At 47.8% G+C, this 21,389-nt stretch overlaps 1 protein-coding gene and 1 long non-coding RNA gene across 2 annotated transcripts; both read left to right on the top strand.

The window, feature by feature from the left end:
- Positions 1–10,926: 10,926 nt before the first annotated feature.
- LOC102554176 (uncharacterized) lies at positions 10,927–11,686 on the top strand. Its single transcript, XR_015655453.1, has 2 exons — positions 10,927–11,048; positions 11,249–11,686. It is a non-coding gene; the product is annotated as an uncharacterized LOC102554176 (long non-coding RNA).
- A 3,006-nt stretch (positions 11,687–14,692) lies between these two features.
- Positions 14,693–20,611, top strand: Avpi1 (arginine vasopressin-induced 1). The gene is given in 3 exon segments (NM_134373.2): positions 14,693–14,907; positions 18,858–19,148; positions 20,040–20,611. Coding segments are annotated over 2 exon segments (441 nt in total). The 5' UTR covers positions 14,693–14,907; positions 18,858–18,867; the 3' UTR covers positions 20,200–20,611.
- Positions 20,612–21,389: the final 778 nt, after the last annotated feature.

Raw genomic sequence — 21,389 nt, 5'->3', positions numbered from 1 at the left:
TAACCCCTCAAGGGGTCCCCAGGCCACAAAGAGCCTGAATTCTGGATAGCAGCAGGTGCTAGGGACAATAGTCTGGGCCTGGACAAGTGGTAAAGGAATTTGAATGGCAGTCTTAGCCCAGCCCCTGCTCACTCCGTGGGTTGTTAGTGAACTAGAGCAGAAGCCACAAGGTCCCCAGAGGCTCACTATACCATGTCATCAAGAGACCCAGGAGTGTTAATGGAGCCTTTCACTGGACCTCATGTTCTAGGGTAGCCTGGACTACACAAAACTCTCCCTCAAAATAAAAAGGAAAGAAAATGATAAATCATTTGCCCATTAATTGTGTGTGTGTTCATGTTTAAATGTTTGCGAAAAGGTATACATGTATGTGGAAACCAGAGGTTGACACTGAGTGTCTCCCTCTATCTCTCTAAATTATTTTTAAAACCATATCTGTGATGGTCTGAATAGGAATGGCCCCCATAGACTCATAGATATGAATGCTTGGTCACCAGGGAGTGGCACTACTTGAAAGGATTAGGACAAGTGGCCTTGTTGGAGTACATGTGGTCTTTTTGGAGGAAGTGTGGTACTTCACTAGGAGAGGGCTTTGAGGTTTCAAATGCTCAAGCCAGGCCCGATGTCTTTCTTTCTTCCTGCCCGCCCCACCCCAGCTCTAGATGTTGAACTCTGAGCTACTTCTCCAGTATCCTGTCTGCCTTTGTGCCGCCATGCTACCCACTGTGATAGTGAACTAAACCTCGGAAACTGTAAGCAACCCCCAGTCAAATGCTTCCCTTTATAAAAGTAGCCATGGCCATGGTGGCTCTTCCCAGACATAGAACAAAAGGTTTTATTTGAACATGTGTACATGCGTGTCTGTGTAGGGCTCCGCACAGGTATATGTGTGCAAGTGTGAATATATGCATAGAGAGAAGCCACAAGAGAGCATCGGGTGTTCTCTGGTACTCTCTACCAATTCCTCTGAAGCGGAGTCCTCTGAAGCTGAGGCTTGCATTTTGATAGGCTGGAAGCCAGAGCATGGTAACATCTACCCATCTTGTAGCTGGAGTTGCAGGTGTTTGTCGGGACATTTGCCTTATTGTGCTAGTGCTAGAAAACCATAGTTTTTGGGATATGTTTGGCCCCCATAGACTCGTGTGCTTGAATGCTTGGCCCATGGGGAGTGGCACTATTAGGAGGTGTAGCCTTGTTGGAGGAAGTGTGTCACTGTAGAGTGGGTCTTTATGCTCAAGCTCCACCCAGTGTGGAAAGAGAGCCTTCTCCTGGCTGCCTGTGGAAGACACAGTCTCCTCCTGGCTGCCTGCAGATCAAGATGTAGAACTCTTGACTCCTCCAGCACCAAGTCTGCCTGCACGATGCCATGCTTCCCACCGTGATGAGAACGGACTGAACCTCTGAAGCTGTAAGCCAGCCCCAGTGAAATGTTTCCCTTTGTAAGACTTGCTTGGTCATGGTGACTCTTCACGGCAATAAAACCTCAACTAAGTCTCTCTCTCTCTCTCTCTCTCTCTCTCTCTCTCTCTCTCTCTCTCTCTCTCTCTCCAGGGCATATGTGTATATATAAAAAGCAAACAAACAACAAAAACAAATAAACGACAACAAAACCATGACAGTGTACACTTGTCTCCCAGTACTGGAGAGGCAGAGATAAGAAGATCCCCGGGTTACTGAACAACCAGCCAGTCTAGCCAAATTAGAGAACTCCAGGTTCAGTGAGAGCTCAAAAATATGCCTCAAGCAATAAGGCAAGGGCTGGAGAGATTGCACGCGCGCGCGCGCACACACACACACACACACACACACACACACACACACACACACACACATTTCTGACTGCCCTAGAACTCTACTCACTATGTAGCCCAGGCTAGTTTTGAACTCACAGATATCCTTTTGCCTCAACTTCCCGAGTACTGGGATTGAAGCCATGTGCCTCCATGCCTAGCAGGGCGCCTGGATCTGAACTCTGGTTCTCATGATTTGCAGCAAGTGCTCTTAACCACGAGGCCATGTCTCCAGACCTTCTCTCAACCTTATTGTTTCATTTTTACTATTTGCTATTAACTGTGCCTGAGTGTTTTGTCTGTGTGTATACCTATATATCACACACATGCTTAGTGGCCTCAGAGGCCACAAGAGGGCAAGTTAGATCTTCTGATTGAGTGAAAGACGGCATTGGGCCACCATGTGGGTGCTGAGAATCGTGCCCAGGTCCTCTGGAAGAGAATCTAGTGCTCTTAATCACTTAACCATCTCTCCAGCCCTCGCCTTATTGCTTGAGGCATATTTTTGAGCTCTCACTGAACCCGGAGTTCCCCGATTTGGCTAGACTAGCTGGTTGTTCAGTAACCCAGGGATCTTCTTATCTCTGCCTCTCCAGCACTGGGAGACAGGTGTACACTGTCATGGTTTTGTTGTCGTTTATTTATTTTTGTTGTTCGTTTGCTTTTTATGAATTCTGGCGGTTCAAACTCAGGTCTTCAAGCTTGTGTGGAAACCACCTTACCAACCGAGCTTGTTTTTGCCTTGCCCCTAAAGTGAAAACAAGACCACAATGTGTCAAATCTATACATGTTGTTTTGTATCATAGAGAATAAAATCATGACTTTTCATTTAAAAAAAAAAAGAATTGCTAAGGGGAATCACAGTGTGGCAGTTTGAGTGATAAATGTCACAGGCATTTGGATATTTGGCCACCAGTTGCTGGTGCTGTTTTGGGATGTGTAGGAGGTATGTCCTTGTTGGAGGAAGTGTGTCACAAGAGGTGAACTCACTCCATTCCCAGGATGGTGTCTGCTTCCTGCTTGTGGCTCAAGATGTGAGCCCTCAGCTCCAGTCTCGGGGACCCGCTGCCTCTTGCCACCATTCCACCGTGATAGACTATTATCCGTCTGGAACAATAAGCACAAATGAATCTTTCCTTCTACAAGTTAGTTGCCTTGGTCATGGTGTTTCATCACAGCAATAGGAAAGAAACTAAGGCAGCTCGGTAGTGGAAAGGCCCCCTCTGAGTCTGTGGCTGGCAATCCTAGCAGAAGCATTGTGGGCAAGGAAGGCAGACTCCGACCTGGAACCCTAATCTTTACTGTCAACTTGACCGGATTTGGAACCACCTACCAGGTGCACCTAACATGTCTGCAAGGGTGTTTTCAAAGATGATAAACTGAAGGAGGAAGACTTACCCTGAATGTAGGGAAGACCATGTCACGCACCGGCTGGCGTCCAAACTGAAGGAAGGGCTTATTTTGGTTCACAGCTTGAGGGTACAGTCCACTGTGACAGAGAAGACATGGTGGGGGGAACATAAGGCAGATGGCCACATTGCGCCTGCAGTCAGGAAGGAGAGAGAGACGAACGTCGGTGGTTGTGCTGTATAGTTTTAGGTCAGTGTAGGGGCATCTGGAAGGAGGGAATGGAAGTCAAGAAGATCCCTCTATCAGATCAGGTTGTAGGCAAACCTGTAGAACATGCCTTTCCTTCTTGCTTAAGTTGCTTTTTGACAGTATGTGGTCTCACAGCAAGAAGAGTAATTGCTATGTATCTACCCCTTCATGATCCCGAAAATGACAATGAATTTGCCGCAGGTGCCTTGCTGGTCCCTTGGTGCATGGTGAATGGGGGGATGTAGAATAGGGGTATTTAGGTCAACTTTAGTGAGGAGGAGTCCATATAGTTGTAAACTATGGGGGATGGTAAACTATGCCAGGAAGCTTAGTGGGTAGAGTAGGTCTGAGACCCCGGAAACTTGGTGAATACACAGCTGAGATGGAAGGCACCTCTCTGCTCCCTGCCAAATCCCTGTCCTGGAACTCGAGTCACACTTCCCATGTAAGGAAACATGACCTGTAGGCCCAGAACTGAGTTCTCTGTGCTAATGAGGTACCCAGAGGCCCTGGGGGTTTAGTCAAATAAGCTCCCCCTTCCTGGACATTCCTCTCCGCAAAAGGTATTTTAATCTCAGGTCCACTCTGAGAATTCTGTATGCATGCATTTTCCACAATGAAAAACCAATAAACAGTTTGGAACCAAGGACTGTATCTTTTATCTACCACCACCATGGGGGGCGGGGAGCAGGCCTTTGCCTACAGAGCCACTGCCTATGTCTCCCTAAGGCCCATCTGCACGCCCAGACACAATGGCAACCAAGATAAGGACCTTCACCGATGACCAAAGCCAGAGCTCCCATTCTCCCCAACTAGTCCCCAGCCTGCGACCCCTGGCTCTGCTCTCAACTCCTCACGACTCAGAGGTGCCTGTCCATGAGTTTGAGAGTCCCTGGTCCCAGCCCCATAGCAGGTCCATGGATACTCCTGACACTTCATTCCTGACTTCTCTGACTGGGTGCCTGGAAGCCAGGGAATACCATCTTTGGCTTCCTCATATCCCCAGAGAGGTGTCTCAGCACTTCCCTGAAGCCTGGTGTGGGGTAAGCATAGTCATACTACCCATGTTTCACCTCCCCAGCTGCTGTGCCCCCATGGCAGGCTGGAGAGCAGTCCCACAGTGGACAGCCTCCAGTTCTGACACCACAGTTCATGAGCAACTGAACAAGAACTTGAGAGCTTGTGAAAGGCTGTCTGTCTGTTATGCTGCCAGTTCTTTGGTCCCCTGTCATGAATCGATAACCTTGACAGTGTGCCAACCACCACACCTGTCTATCACATTACAGTGTGATATTGTATCACATGCAATGTGACAATATTACATGTAGTCGTTCTGATAGTTAGGGAATGTGTTAGCAACTCGATTGTTCAGATATCAGGCCACATTGCGTCTGCAGCCAGGAAGGAGAGAGAGACAAACGTCGGTGGTTGTGCTAGATAGTTTTAGGTCAGTGTAGGGGCATCTGGAAGGAGGGAATAGAAATCAAGGGATATGTGAGTAAAACTTGCACGACTTGGAGGGTAGGAGATGGACCCCACAAAAATTCAGGGGCTGGATACAGAAGTCCCAAGGCTTTAGTACACTTTGAGCCTTGTCACACAGTGGGCTTCCTATGGTGTAAACCATTTATACTTCATACCACCTATGTCAACAAAAGAGGCGTGATATTCGGTAAGACCCTTTAAGAAGTTCAGACTGCAGAAAGAACGCACACACTAAGGCCTCCTGAGTTCCCAGACCCATTACACTCAGTATCTGTGGTAAACAGGACTCGCTTGCCTGCTAGCCGTTTCCCCTTGCTCTTGTTAGCAACTCGATTGTTCAGATATCAGATGGCAATGTGTGCAAAAGTAAACCACGGGAGTGGACTGGTTTGGATTGTTATGACAATATGTCTCTCTATTTGGACTAGCTTAAGACTGAGTAGATGATCCAGTGTCAGTTAATGAAATGTGAGGACAAACTTAATGGATAAAGTTGAGGGAAGACTGTCCTCATCTAAAATCAGTGCATGAATACTATCAAGGAATGAGAAGACAAAGACAACTGGGAGAAAAGATTTGCAGAAGACATCTGATAAAGGACAGCTGAAATAAACAAAGAACTCTCAAAAGTCAGCAAAGGAAAACAAATGCTTTATTAAAAATGAGCAAGGAGGGGGCTGGAGAGATGGCTCAGCGGTTAAGAGCACCCGACTGCTCTTCCAGAGGTCACGAGTTCAATTCCCAGCAACCACATGGTGGCTCACAACCATCTGTAAAGAGTTCTGATGCCCTCTTCTGGTGTATCTGAAGACAGCTACAGTGTACTTATATATAATAAATAAATAAATCTTTAAAAAAAAAAAATGAGCAAGGAGGGGCTGGAGAGATGGCTCAGTGGTTAAGAGCACTGACTGCTCTTCCAGAGGTTCTGAGTTCAATTCCCAGCAACCACATGGTGGCTCACAACCATCTGTAATGAGATCCAATGTATCTGAACAGAGTGGCAGTATAGTCACATACATAAGATAAATAAATCTTCTTTTAAAAAAAGATTTAAAAAAATGAACAAAAGGAATAAACTGCACCAAGACTTATGGATGGCAAAAAAACATATGAAAAATATTTAACATCCTATGTCATTAATGAATTGCAAATTAAAACAATGTATTGAGTACATTGAAAGCGAGCAAAATCCACAGCTGTGTACAGGATGCATACTTATAATCCCAGCTTTGGAGAGGCGGAAAGGCAGATGCAGGAGGATGGCGGCCAGTTTAATGTCAGGATATCTACATAACAAGACTTTATCTAAAATATAAATGATAATAATGACAATAAATCAAATCCAAAGCAATGGCAACACCAAATGCTTGCAAGGATGTGAAGAAGAAAAGGCTCATGGGAATGCAAAGTGGAACAGCCACTTTGAAAGACAGTTTGATGCTTTCCTATAAAACTCAGCATAGCCTTTCTAGAGTAATTATGGGTTTAATATCCACACGAAAGCCTGTTCATTGATGCATAGAGAAGCTTGATTCATTATTTCCCAAACATGCAAACAACTAAGATGTCCTTCAGTGGATAGACGGATATGTGAACTGTGGTACCCCCGCAATGGACTATTATTCAATGCCGAAACAAGATGGGTTATCAGGCCACAAGGAGACAGGAAGGAACGTTAAATGCAGAAAAGCAGAAGAAGCCACATTGAAAGGAAAAGGATATTCTGGACCGAGGAATATAGTTCAGAGGTAGGATATTTGTCTCCCAAGTAAAAGGCTCTGTTTAATCTCAAGTGTGGGATGGAATGAAGGAACCCCAAAAGCTATGTTTTGTATGATTCTATGTATACGTCACTCTAGAAAAGACAAAATGGTGGAGACAGTTGCCAGAGTGTAAGAGGGATGAGTGGGATGGCAGAGGATGGTTGGAAGAGCCGAACTACTCTGTATGGTATTACCATGGTGGATACAAGTGTCAAAGCCCAGCAGAGGAAATGGTAACAATGTTTTGTCAGTGTAGCCTCGGTGATTACAGCAAACACGCCCTCCTGATACAGGACCGTGGGAGAGGAGAAGGATATGCAGGCATGAGTTGTAAGCTAGGAATTCACTGGTCATGTATTCAATTTGATTGTGAACTAAAACTGCTCTTTTTTTTTTTTTTTTTTTTTTTGGTTCTTTTTTTCGGAGCTGGGGACCGAACCCAGGGCCTTGCGCTTCCTAGGCAAGCGCTCTACCACTGAGCTAAATCCCCAACCCCTAAAACTGCTCTTTTATAAGGTAATACGTCATAAAGACCTACGCTACCGTGGGTGGCATATACCTGTAATTCCAGGACTGGGGAGGCTGAGACAGGAGAATCTCAAGTTCCAGACCAGGTTACATAGTAAGATCTCATCTCAAACTAATAATTAAAAACAAACAAGAAGGGGCTGGAGAGATGGCTTAGTGGTTAAGAGCACTGACTGCTCTTCCAGAGGTCCTGAGTTCAAATCCCAGCAACCACATGGTGGCTCACGACCATCTGTAATGAGATCCGATGCTCTCTTCTGGCTTGTCTATGCTCATATAATAAATGAGTCTAAAAAATATTAAAAAAAAAAGAAAAACAAGAAGAAAACAGTACAACAAAGAAATAAAACCTGTGATGCTTGGGAAGAAATAGAGTCCTGATTGAATCTTGCCCGTATAACTTCGGCAACCGCATGGGTTTATGGGAGTCAATGTTGCCAGAGTACAGAGATAATTTAGCAGAATAATGATCAATTCTGTTGCCCTACTTAACAGGTCATTCAGAAACTCCCCCCTCCCCTGCCTCTGGGCCTCTGGTGGTGAGAGAAATCAAGCTTCTCTTTGCTTACATCATTAGCTGGTTAGGTTAATTACCTTCCGAGTTGTGACAAAGTATGTTGGGAGATTGGTTTGGACACTGCTAATTCAGATGCTGATTTCACTGCCCAGAGATCAGATTACAGTTTGGATGCTTGCTAGTTACAATCTGGGCTCCAGTATTGAGTCACCTCCTGTATCCATGTTTTATAAAGAATGCTTCCAGTTATCTCTGATTGGTTAATAAAGAGCTGATCAGCCTATGTCCTGGCAGAGAAGGCGGGACTTCCAATCCTGGGGGAGGGTTCAAAAGGGGGAGAGGGAAGAAGAGAAGAGGTGGCCACGAGGAGAGGGTCTAGGAGGAGTCGTGATGATCAGGTGGCCAAGGGATCCTCCATGAGGACACACATGCCACAGAGCAAGCCAGGACAAGACTGTCTTCAAACTGCAAGTAACACAGGGCCTGTGGCTGGGAAGTAGATAGCTTAGAGGGTTAGAATGGGTGGATATTTGTCCTGTCACAGTGCTTAAAGCTTGTTAGTAAACTTAATAGGTCTTCGTGTCACCTATTTGGGAGTTAGAATGGAAACAGGTAAGTGTCTCATCCTTAAAGTACTGCCTACAAAAGTGCCTGGCAAAAGCAACTTAAGGGAGAAAGGGTTTATTCTGGCTCCTGCAGTCCATCGGGGCAGGGAGTCCTGGTGGCAGGAGCCTGAGGTAGGTGGTCATGTTGCTCCGCTGTTAGGAATCAAGATGCTGGTACTCAGGTCCCATCCTTTGTCTGTAGGTCAGGATGCCCCCTACCCCCAGCCATGGGATAGTACCATTCACATTTGGGGGGATATTTCAACCTCAACCCACTCTAGATACTTCCTCACAGAGATGCCTGCTGGCTAGTCTCCTAGGTGATTCTAGAGTCTGTCGAGTTGACACTCATATTAACCACACAGTTGGCCCACCATGTTCTCTGTCCTCTTCCTGGTCCCTCTCCACTGTTTACTACTCTGCACCTGCCCTCTGAGGGACAGGGGGACAACCTACTTCAACCACATCAGAAAGCTCCTTTCTCTGTCTGGCTTTCAACTGGACTTGACTGATAAGATTTGCCCACAAGAAATGGGAGGGAGAGAAACAAGTCATGAAACATTTCCTCCCAATTTCATCCCAGATAGTAGTAAATTCATATTCGCTCTCTCTCTCTCTCTCTCTCTCTCTCTCTCTCTCTCTCTCTCTATCTCCTATCTCTCTCTCTCTGTCTCTCTGTCTCTGTCTCTGTCTCTGTCTCTCTCTCTCCTCCTTCCCTCCCTTCTCTTTCCCCTCCATTCCCCGTAAGAGCAGGTCACCATCTATAAGGAAGGCAGTACCAGAGTTCTTGCCACTTGTTTTAAACATTTATTTTATTGTTTTTAAATTGTGTATATGTGTACATGTGTGCCCCAGTATGTACAGCTGAGTGCAGGTGCCTACGGAATCAAGGGGCATTAGACACCTTAGAGCTAAGTTATAGGCATTTGTAGAAGTTGAACTTAAATCCTCCACAAGAGAAGGAAGTGTTCTTTACCACTGAGCCATCCGTCCATCACCAACCCCCCATTTTACCACAAACGGATTCACCCGGCACCTTAAACTTGGACGTCTCAGCCTCAGGACTTGTGAGAAAATAGATTTCTCAGGTTGGATGGAAGCTCACTTGGTCAAGTGCTTGCACATGGAAAAGCTTTGGATGTTTGCGTTTGCAATTCCAGTGCTTGGGGGTGGAGACAGGTGGGTCTTTGAGGCTTGTAGTCCAGCCGGCCTAGTCCTCGAGGCAAGGTAAGTTTCGGGCCAATGAGAGACTCTGTCTCCAAGAAAGATAAGTAAATCAATAAACAAAAATTAAAGGTGAGCAGCACCTGCAGGACACCAGCGGTTCACGCACCCCCAATAGATACCCAAATGAACACCCAATGTGTACCCAATGCATACCAATGCACACCTGATCCATACCAATACACACTTGAACACGCACACACTACGTACAACACAAACTCACCGAAAGAAAAGAAAATTAGCGTCTCTTGTTAAGCCATCCAGTCTTTGGTATCTTGTGATAGTAGCTGTTTTTTTTGTTTGTTTGTTTGTTTGTTTGTTTGTTTGTTTTTAGATCATCATGACAAAATATTTGATAGAAACCTTTCAGGTGGAGAGAGAGAGTCTTTTTTATGGCTCATGGTTCTAGAGAGACTTTGGTCCATGAGGACAGGGAAGCTGATTAGGAGGAGCTCAGTCCACTGGCAGCAAATCAGGAAGCAGAGAGAGAACAGGTGGAGTGAATGAAGGTAAAAACCTTCAAAAGTCTGTCCCTCAAAAGTCTGCCTCTGGAGAGCCACATCCAGCCAGGCCTTTCCTCCAGCAGGCTTGGAGCCTTCAAAATTGTAACACAAACTCGGTACCTAGCATTCAAAACATGGGCCTGTGGGAGACGTCTTAGACTCAAACCACAGCAACGGCCTGCCTATGATCATGTATCAAGAAAAGCCGAATCGTGGCTGGGGAGATGGCTCATTGGTAAAGTTGCTTGTCAGTAAGCCTGATAATCTGAGTTCAATACCCATGATCCCACGGTGGAGAACCAAGTCCCGCAATTGTCCTCTGCCCTCCACATGCATCCGTACCCACACAGAATTGACTTTCGAGTTACACTGTCGTCAGCCAAAGGTGAACATTCTCTTCGCTCTCTCACACCAGGAAAGCCATGTGAGCAAGTCCCAGCATTTGGGAACAAGAGCTGCCTAAGAACGCCAATGGCTGCAGGGCAGGGAGCAGCAGGGAGGGGGTCTGATGCTAGTCTAGCATTTGTAGGGAGATCAGGGATCTCCCAGGGTCTGTGGGGGATGGGAGGTGAGAACAGCCCCTATAAATACAATAACCTGTAGATGCTCACGTCTCTTATATAAAATAGCCAAGTATTTGTGCTGGAGTGTGGCCCCATAGCAAAGTACATGAATAGCATTAGGAGGTCCTAGGTTTGATCCCAGCATAACACACACACACACACACACACACACACAGAGAGAGAGAGAGAGAGAGAGAGAGAGAGAGAGAGAGAGAGATGTTACATGTTTTTACAACGTTCTTGTGTTTTTTTACTTTTTCTATCTCAAAATAAAATTATCTTTATTTTATTTAATTGAAATCCCAGGACTTAAAACATAAGACCTTATATGTGCTCTCCCACTTTTAGGTACCCCATTTGCTTTTCAAGCATTTACAGAATTTAGTTCTGGATTCAATTCCCAGTACCACAAAAACTAGTGCTGAAAGAGAATCAGAAGTTCAGGGACATCCTTGATTCTATATTAAGGTAAGAGGCCAGCCTGGGCTACATGAGACATTCGCAATAGATAAGTAGACAGACAGACAGACAGAAAAACAATTGGAAAATACAGTATTTTCAGTCTGTGGCTGTTCCAAGCACTCAGGCTGTAGTATTTCCTTTGGTTGTCACGGTAACACACATATTAAATTTCTTATTAATCACCTTATTTATTTTATGGCACACAGGACTGAACCCCTGATGTCTTTCATGCTAAGTCACCCTTTACAACCAAGCTGAGACTCCAGCCTCAATCGCTCCTGTTTTAGGGAAAGAGAGCTGAGTCACAGAAAGCTTCCATCACTTGCTTAAGGAAGAATAAGCAGAAACCTCTCCTAGACTTTCCTCGGGGGAAACAGCCCCAGGTTGAACCACACTGGAACACGAATCAGAAGGGCAAACACGTGCTCCATTTGCCCTTATGCAAACATCTTCCCAGGTCCTGAGCCCAGGGGAAAAGTGGATGAAAACCCCCAACTGAAACTAATCCAAAGCAGAGTTGCCCCGTGTGTCCCCAGGCTACCTCCCGTCTTCCTGAAGCCACGGCTGTGACAGCCTGAGTGGGAACTGAAGGCTGCTGGGAAACGGGTATCTATTACAAAATAAATCAGAGTCATGAAAACACACAAAGACCTGTCTGTGTTTTAAATTTTCATATTATGCTCATCTCAGATGTTTTGATGTTCTCCCCAAAGAGGTCTTATTTACCTTAATTGCTGAGAGATTTTTTTTTTTGAAGTCTATTGCAACCCAGAAGATTTCTTCATTATCCTCATCTTAATTTTTTATTGTATTTTATTTATTATTGATGTACTCGTGTGTGTGTGTGTGTGTGTGCGTGTGTGTGTGTGTGTGTGTGTGTGTGTGTGTATCCATGCTAATGTCAAGGTGTGTAGAGGTCAGAGGACAACTTGTGGGAGTCAGTTTTCTCCTATCATGTTGGTCCTGCCGGTCAAACTCTGGTACTCAAGCTTGGTTTTGGTGCCAGTGCCTTTACCCACTGAGCCATCTCACCTGTCCCCTTCATACCACCTTAATCTGGGCCCTGGATGAAAGCAAGTCTTTGTCTGAATGACCCTAGAGGGAAACTCCTCAGTGCCAACCTCCTTTAAACAGGGTCCCATAAAGCTCATGGAATGGTGACCCAGATTTGTAATCCCAGAACCCAGAAGGCTGAAGCAAGAGAATCTGGAGTTTGAGGCCTGTGTGAGCTACAGGAAGAGACACTGGCTCAAAACAAACCGACAGGGCCCTTTTTGTTGGTAGTTACCGTTTCCGGCACTGTTCTGTGATTCTCAATATCCCCATGTCTGACGAGGTTTCTCATGGCCTACATGCCGGAGGGGAGTGCCCTGCCTGCTCATCAGAAACACTGAATCATAAAACCAAGGTGACGGAAACAGTCCCATTGTGTGGTGAGCACCAAGCACTTGCCTGCAGAACTGTATCCACCCTGCCTTAGTCACATCTGACCCAGAAGTCACAAGTCCCCGATTCCAGCATGGTGTACCCATCTGAGCTGGTGGCATCAGAATTCCCAGGTCCTTTAACCATGGGTGTGCTGAGAGGCTGAGAAGCCCATCCTTCTGGTTTAAGAGCCTGGCACTTCCAAGCCGCACTTAAGAGGAATGTACTTGGCTAATTTCTCTTTGACAAGCTTGTTCTTGAATCTCTCTTTCATCTAATTATCTCTAACTCTCTTCATTGCCCCAGAACTTCAAAAAAATATCAGACAACCCGCCCATAGAGATATATTCTTTTGTTGTTTTGTGTTGTGCAGAGAGGGACAAGGAGGAGCTAGACACTGGGTGAGGAAGAACAGAAAATTCCCCTTCACCTTGCAAAAAGGATCCCACAGGTCCCAGCTGGTGGACATTTTGAAGTTACTTTTTACCTGTGTGTTTTGCTTGAGTGCATAAGCACCAGGTGTGTGCTCGGTGCCCTCAGAGACAGAAAGGGGCATCGGATCCTCTGAAACTAGAGTTACAGATATTTGTGAGCTGCCATGTGGGTGCTGGTTAAGTGCTCTTAACCACTGGGCCATCTCTCCAGCCCTCTTCTTCTCTTCCCTACCTGGAACGTTTACAGAAGAGAAACTAAACTTAAAACGTCAGCTTAGCTTTGATGTGAGAAAAGTCAGGGAAACTTGCTGCCTACACCTGCAGCACTGACAGGCGCCTGTCCTGACATTTCTAGACAAGAGCAGGAGCCCTCAATGAGGGAGACCAGTCTCTCCGGGCCTAACAGCTGGCTACATGTCTATCAACCCAGCACTCAAGAGGCTGAGTCAGGAGCATGGACGCTCCAGGCCAGTCTGAACTACAAAGTAAAACTTATCTCAAAGAAACAGAAGACAGCCGGGTAGACAGACAGACAAGAACTGACACATAGTAGCTCGGTGGCAGAGCATTTTCTCAGAATGTCCACAGATCAGATGTCCAGCGGTGAAGAAGAAGAAGAAAAGAGCCGCATGGAGCTCCTGCAATCCTTTGTCCTCTCCAACCCAACTTCTGAAAACCACGGGGGAGAAATGAGTTTACACTTGTAAAGTGCTGACTGCATTACTGCCACTCCGTAAAGGCCGCAGAATGCCTTTTCCTAAGTACAAATCACTCTGTTTCCTTGCTTACAGACCTTCAGAGCGGCAAGTGCAAGCAGGCTTCACTGGCTGCCCCACGCCTTCCCATCATGGCTACCTTGCTATTTAGAGCGAATCTCCAGGCTTTACTTCATCTCTCTGGAGAAGGTTTGGACTGGCTCCAGCGTGCTTTCTTCGCTCTTTTCCTTATTCTACCCAGGTCTATTCTTCCTCGTTCTAAAAACTTTAGCTCCTTCCTTTCACTGGTTATGTTCCTGCTCATGGCTTCCAGGGCCTCTCAAAGATAGGCCTCCTCTTTTTTTTTTTTTTTCGGAGCTGGGGACCGAACCCAGGGCCTTGCGCTTGCTAGGCAAGCGCTCTACCACTGAGCTAAATCCCCAACCCCGATAGGCCTCCTCTTTACCTTCTTCCAGCTTCATGTGACAACGATTGTAGCCACATACCAAGTGGTGGTTCAGTGTTAGCCCTCTGTTGCTAGGTTAACTACCTCAAGGCAAGGGTTGCAGTTCTCTTACTGCCCATCAAGGAAACTGAACCAGAAAGGGTCGCAGTGAAAGATGTCCAAAGAACTGTTAAGTACTTCCTCCTTTAGGTAACAACTGGCCCAAACTCTCACCGTTGCTACAGGATTTGAAAATCATTCTGAATGCAGGCCCAGGTGGCCCGGGAGGTGAAGTGAGTTTTAGGAACTGTAGGTTACAAGGATCTTAACAGCGGAACTCGATGCCACGCGCGCTGGACTCGGCCCAGAGGAAAGGGGCATTTGTCACGTGTACCCTGCAAGACGCGCCGTCTCCGGCCGCACCCGGTGTCAGGAATGCGACCCCACCCCGCCTCCGTGCCGGCCAAGCAGAGCCCGCCCCGGGTCTGACGTCAATTAAGGGGGCTCCTCCGGGCGTGGGGAGGGCGGGTGGGCAGGGTAGGTGGGGAGGATCCGGAGGACACGCCCCTCGCCGATAATCCGCGGATGATTGGACTCAAGGAATCTCCGCACTTGATTTGGAGGCGGTCACGGGAAGAGGGAGGGATAAGGCCGGTCCCTCCCCCTCTGCAGCAGCTGATTGGCTCGCGGAGTCTCCGTGTTCGATTTGGTGAAGTTGGCTCGGCTGCTCGCTGGAAGGCTATGACGGAGGATTGGCTGTGGAAGGGGCTCGGAGCGCTTTCTCTTAGGAACTGTGGCTGTGATCCAGGTGGCCCGGCCAGGCTCCCCGCTGCGTTCCGCCCGCCTCGGGCAGCCAAGACAACCAGGTAGGTAGGCCACGGTCCGGCTCAGCTCTGCGTGGGAGCGCGCGGGCCGACGGTCACAGCCAGGAATCCACTGGGTCTCACACCCTAGATCCACTTAGGGCTTCTCTCTGTCAGCCGCCACCTCTGAGCCCTGGGGCCCACTGTGTTGGGGATGTCGCCCTATAACTTCGGCCAAGATACCCTCTCCCAAGCTTTTAGCCAACCAGTCACCTCTGCTTGGCCCTTGTGATCACTTTCAGGGCAGGAAGCCCAGAGCTGCGCTCGCCCTTCCCCTAAAGCCCGAGAGGTGTTACAGTAGGTGTCTTAGCTGCCGATCTCGATTTGGGGGTCTGCTGGAACTGGCTGTAGGTTGACAGAACACTAACCTAACTTCCTATGGAGCTCTGGTCTAGCTCTGCTTGCTCTGACTCCCAAGCGAAGAGGCTAGTGTGGGAATCCTGCCTGTGAATCAGTGGCGACCTCCAAAACCCCCAGATGAAGATGGCAGAGTCTTAGAGATTTCAGAACCTTCTGGCCCCTTGTTTATTTGGAACACCTCAGCCACCTGGCAAGAATGAAAACACTGGTAGGCGCCCAGGTCAAACCACCTGGTTAATAGCCTGAGATCACCTACCAGCCTTGTGGAATTGAGCAAGTTACCACTTCAAGAGCTCAGCTTTTTCATCTGGAAAGTGACTTTAATAATAGTGCCGGCTATCAGAGGGGATTAGGATGCCACCTCACATGAGGAACAAAAGGCCCTCAAAAGTGCTGTTCTTGCTTGACACAGCACACTTCCTTCTATGAAGTTCGTCGTAAAACCGTGGCTTTAAAAGTGCACAGATGAGCCTGTCTCTCTGAAGCCCACTGAGTTTACATGTCAGTGTTAACCATGACCACGGTTCCATATAGCCCTGTTAAATAGCCTTCCCTTGGCGTCGTTTTTCATTTAAGCAATGTGCAATGTTGAGTATCCACAGTATGCCAGGTACTAGGATGGACACTCATTTCCTCTCTGTACCCAGTCAGGATTTTTTTCCCCCTCACTGTTTTGATGAACAAATGAAGCCAAGGAAAAGTGACATGTCCAAGGTCACTCAGTGGTCAGTGTCACGGCCACCGTAGGGGTTTTCAAATTCTTTCAGAAGGAGCTATTCCTTGCTCTACTAGTTCAGTTTTTCAGGCCATGCCTGTAAATGGGTCTGGAATAAGGGCCTAGTTTCTTTCTTCACTTCTGAGGCAGAGAAGCCCCGTGTTGAGCTCTATAGTTAGTTTTTTTTTAATGCTTTTTATTAATTTTTATTTATATGAGTACACTACAGCTGTCTTCAGACACACCAGAAGAGGGCATCAGATCCATTACAGATGATTGTGAGCCACCATGTGGTTGCTGGGATTTGAACTCAGGACCTCTGGAAGAGCCGTCAGTGCTCTTAACCACTGAGCCATCTCTCCAGCCCATTAGTTCTTCCTTTAACGACCAACTCAAAAATAAGTTGAACTTGGTCATCCTCAACACTCAGTATTTACTCAGGGGGTTCATTCCTAAGCTCTCGTGTCCATTTGTAGCTTTGCGATGAGTCCTTACTCATCTGTGCACAGAGCTGAGCTTATCTTGTCAGCTCTGGAACGAAAGCTCCATCTGTAATCTTAATGGCCCAGTGCTTTCACTTCCCAGTTTAAAATGTACCATTGTTCAAGTATGCACTGAGCTTCTTGGCGTAAGGTCTTGTCCAAGAAATTAGGAAGCGATTAATGATTGAACCTACTGAATGAGGCAGGAAGTGTCTCCTACCAAGTGTTCTGACCCCCACTTTATCAGTGTTCCTAATGTTTACCACCTGGCCCTACCTGGAATCCTTGCTTCACTCTGTTGTCTGACTCCCAGGGTAAGGCTTCCCACCAGGGAGGGGCCTCCATATCTAGAGGGGTCAAGGTTTCCCAGGGTTCATAGAGCACCGGGATTGTTAAGTGCTGGACACCAGACTGCCTGGTGGTTTCTTGCTTGGGTGTACTCAGCTCACTGGGACCTGGCCATTATAAAGCCCTGTAGCTGGAATAAAGTGGGCAGCCGTTTCTTCCTGCCAAAGGGCTGCTAGTCGATCCTTGGTCTGTCAGCTAGCTCTACAGAGAACAGGAGATTGGTGATTCTGAAAAAGGGACATCACCCTTTCTTCTACCACCCCAGACCAGCCTAAGAGGCTACCTAGGGCTTGACCGCTTAGCAGTGTTCTGCTCCTGCCAGATTCTGACCCTTCCACCGACTGTAGCCAAACAGTATCTGGTCTTCAGGGAGGCTAGGGGTGGGGAGGAGAAGGCTAACTACTAGTTGAGGCATTTTCTGGAAGCTAGTTAGACCTGTCCACACATGCAGCTCCCAGCCCACAAGGAGCAGGCAGCAGTGCTATCCTTCAATATAGGCCTGTCCCTGTCATGCATTGATGACACCAGTGCCAGCGCTGAGATGGTCAGCGTCAACCTGCTCTAGAACAGCAGACGGAATCAGCCCAGAGGTGATGGGCATTCCTGAGGCCTATCAACTACTGAGTGGCAGAACCAGGGCTAGAACGCTGAGTCTGAGTCACATGCCAGCACCCTGTGTGCTGGGCTCCACTGCAGTCCTAGAATTCTTAGTTGAAGCTGGAGATCTTCTGAAAAGGGCCTGTGGTTCAAAGCTGAGGATGATGTCATCTAGTCAGCACACAGCCTTGACACTGGTGACTGAACTAACCACTCCACAGACTTCACCCTGTGGGATAACTGATGCCCTTCACTCCTCATGGAAACGAAAGGAAGTGGGAAAACACCAGGCCCAGTGGTTTAACTGGAAGCCACAGTCAAAAGACAAGAAGGTCCAGCTTGGGCCCCCGCCTCTGCTGCTTTTGCAGTATTATCTTCTGGGGTTATTTTGAGCATCAGTGATGTCGTGCCCATCAGCCAGCGCACAGCAAACACCCACGCTTGCCTTTTCTTTCTCAGCCTCAAAGCGTGCCTTGATCACTTATCTTTTCTTATAGAACACATATAGAGCCCCGCGTTCCTGGGGGCTAATTACCACATGGGCTTTAAGTGGGCTCTGTAATAGTGCCTGAGAGACAGGTTTTCTTACTCCGGTTTTCCAGGTACAGATACAAGTTTTATGATTTTACCTTGATGCCTTCTGTGGGTTTATCTTAGGTAGTAGGTCTTGAAGAGTGAGGTTCTTAGGATAGAAACTAGGACAGTGTGAGCATGGCAACTACTGGAATAATGTTTCTGAATAATGAGGTGGACAGAAGGCCAGACAAGGGAGGGGGTAATGGTTCTGAAGGGGGTGATGACTCAGACTCTTCCAGAGAACAAAAGACCAGCAGGTGAGGGTGAGGGAGGGCTACTGCTGTGAGCAGGTTGAGGACCAACTGGAAATACTTGTATTTGTGTCACTTTTTCTGTAAACGTGGCATCATGTAGTCCCAGCTGGCCCCAGACTAAGGATGGTTTTCTAGCTTTTTAAGGTTTTTTTTTCATGTGGTGTTTGAGTGTCTGACTGCATGTATGTGTACATGCCTGGGGCCTGCAGAAGCCAGAGGACATCAGGTTCCCTGGAATTGGAATTACAGATGGTTGTGAGCAGACATGTGGATGCCAGGAACTGAACTCCAGCTTCTGAAAGAGCAGCCAGTGCTCTTAACTTCTCCCATCCTGACTTTGTACTTTAATCCTCCTGTCTCCACCTCCCAGATTACAGACCTCTACCACCATACTTAGTTGATGTGGTACTGGGGAGTGCTTCATGCATGCTATGCAAGCACACTGAAATAAATGAGCTATATTCTCAGCCCCCATTCCACACTCTGCCAATTTTTAGTAAATATGTACGTGTTTTTCTGTGAATGTATTTACTCGCTCTTGTCCGATACATGGCCAGCTTCTGGTTGACAGTGCCTCTGAAGGTCGGCTGTGGGAGTGCTCATGTCTGCCTTTCATTGCAGAGCACCTGTGATGGGAACTCCAGCCTCTGTGGTAAGCGAGCCACCCCTGTGGCAGGTTTCAACAGCTCAGCCCCGGGACCGGGGCCGCGGCCGCAAGCAGGCCTCTGCCAACATCTTCCAGGATGCTGAGCTGGTGCAGATCCAGGGCCTGTTCCAGCGCAGCGGGGACCAGCTGGCTGAGGAGCGGGCCCAGATCATCTGGGAATGTGCAGGGGACCACAGAGTAGCTGAGGCGCTGAGGAGGCTGCGCAGGAAACGGCCGCCCAGACAGAACCATTGCAGCCGGCTCAGGTACAGTGCCTGGGACTGGAGGGCTGCCTGTTCCACTGCTCTGGCTGTGTGGCCTGGAGCCAGTGACTTGGCCTCACTGTTCCTGTTTCTAGTGCTGTGGTGCTGGTGCTCTTGTGAAAGTCACATGACCCTGTAATCTCCCTAAGGAGGAAAGCCCAGTCGAAGCAGCACTACCTTATTTCCGTGACTCTCGGCCAGGTAGAAGGGAATCCTGTTTGAAAGAAAAATAAAATGACCAGTAGAAGAATTCAAAGCAATCCTGGTTAAAACCTTAGGGGGAACTAAAGAATTATGGTCTAAGATTTCGTGGAGATCCTACGGTGACAAAGCAGTAGAGATTTTCTCTGGCCCGTGTCACTGCCAGCCTAGGAATAGTGACCCTCAGGGGACCCAGGTAGACTACCCGGCCTTGAAGCCATCGCTACCTCACTTCCTCTAGGATCTTCCCTCATAGTCTGAACAGCAGAGACTGAACAGATCATCCGGTCTGACAGGGCAAGTGAGTCTTCACTGTTTGCACTAACGGATGTCATTTATACCTGACTTATGGTGCCACGAATGCAAGGCAGAAAAAGCAGGGGGGAGCCGGGCGGTGGCGGTGGCCATGCCTTTAGTCTCAGTGCTCAGGAGTCTGAGGCAGGAGCACCTGCGAGTTCGAGGTGATCCTGGTCTACAGAGTGAGTTCCAGACAGCCAGGGCTATAAGAAGAAACCCTGTCCTAAGGAGAACAAAAAGAAGGTGGGGAGAGACTTGAGTGTTCCACCCCTCCAGCCCCACCCTGTTTTGGAAAGGTGTCATACAGTTCTTGGGGCAGTCAGTCTCATTTTATAGTGACAAAACTCCATCCTGCTCTCCGTGCTGACCTGGCTTATCACACACTTGTTTCCACAGAGTGCCAGAGCTGGGTTCTACAGCGGCGGACCCACAGGCCAGCACCACTGACACGGCTTCCAGTGAGCAGTTTGGGAACTCCCGGAGGACAAGTGCTAGAGTCCACCGAAACTGGAATAAGCCAGGCCCCACTGGTTACCTCCACCAGATCAGACACTGACCTGTGAAGGGTGGGGAGGTCCTCCCCAAATACTGCAGGGACTTTCGCCAAAGGGCTCATGGAGTTGTAAGAAGGACATCTGTGCAGGCCCTGCCTAGGTGAAGAAAGTAGTAATAAGAATGCCCTCAGTTCAGCTCAGAACCAGCATGTGCTGGACTGCACTTTCGGGACCTGTTCTTACTAAGTGATGCAATACCAAGGTTGCCCACGAATCAGCCTTTCCGACCTAACAGTGTAACTGGGCAGCATGGCATTCCCCTGGAATAAAAGTAATATGTACTCAAATGCAGCATCTCGCCGTTTCTGCCACTGACAATTACTGTCACCACCCAGCAGTCTCTCAGTCTTGTGCCACAGGCCAGTGCAGAGGGGAAACTTGTTTAAGTGGAAAATAAAAACATTTGCATCAAGATTTGTCTGAGTCTGTTACAGAAGAGGGGAATCTCAAAACAGACGTAGCCAGATAGGGAAGGACAGGGTATTCTCCAGGAGATAAATCTGGGCTAGATGTTTTGTTTTTTTTTTTTTTTCCCCCCCCTGGAGCTGGGGACCGAACCCAGGGCCTTGCGCTTGCTAGGCAAGCGCTCTACCACTGAGCTAAATCCCCAACCCTGGGCTAGATGTTTATGTTTCTAAACTATAAGCCCTGGAGATCCTGGTCTTACAGCTTTCTCTTCCAGAGGTGGGTAGGTTGCAAGAAAAAAATGAGGTCTCTGCAGACAGGCCTGTTCCAAAGGAGCAGATCCAGGTCAGCCCATGTCAGCTCCACACTGCGGGCACGTGGGCACTGGGTCCTAGGTAGTGCGAGTAGTTGTCGGGAGCACCATCTCTCAGTGCCATCAAGGGTGGGATGGCACAGGACTAATCAATCTCTTTTACCCACTGCAGCACAATGGCCTGGTAGCCTAGGAGTCAAGAGCTCTGCCCATTATCCCAAACCATGTATGTGTTCATTAGTGTTCACGTCTCTCTCTTTGCCAGTCCCCACCCCCAGGGACAGTGATGTGCCTATATGGCAGGACTGACCTCTGAGGGCCAAGGATAAAAGCAAACCTCTCCTAAATTTGCATCTAAACCGGTGGTACTCAAATGCTGCGATCCTTTAATACAGTTCTCCTCATGTGGTAATCCCCAACCAAATTACTTTGTTCGTACTTCATGACTTTAAGTTTGCTACTGTTATAAATCAT

This window comes from Rattus norvegicus, chromosome 1, assembly GCF_021556685.1.
Source record: "Rattus norvegicus strain SHRSP/BbbUtx chromosome 1, alternate assembly SHRSP_T2T, whole genome shotgun sequence".
Lineage (NCBI taxonomy): Eukaryota > Metazoa > Chordata > Mammalia > Rodentia > Muridae > Rattus > Rattus norvegicus.
Note: the sequence above shows the minus strand (reverse complement) of the source record. Positions and strands in the feature narration are given on the sequence as shown.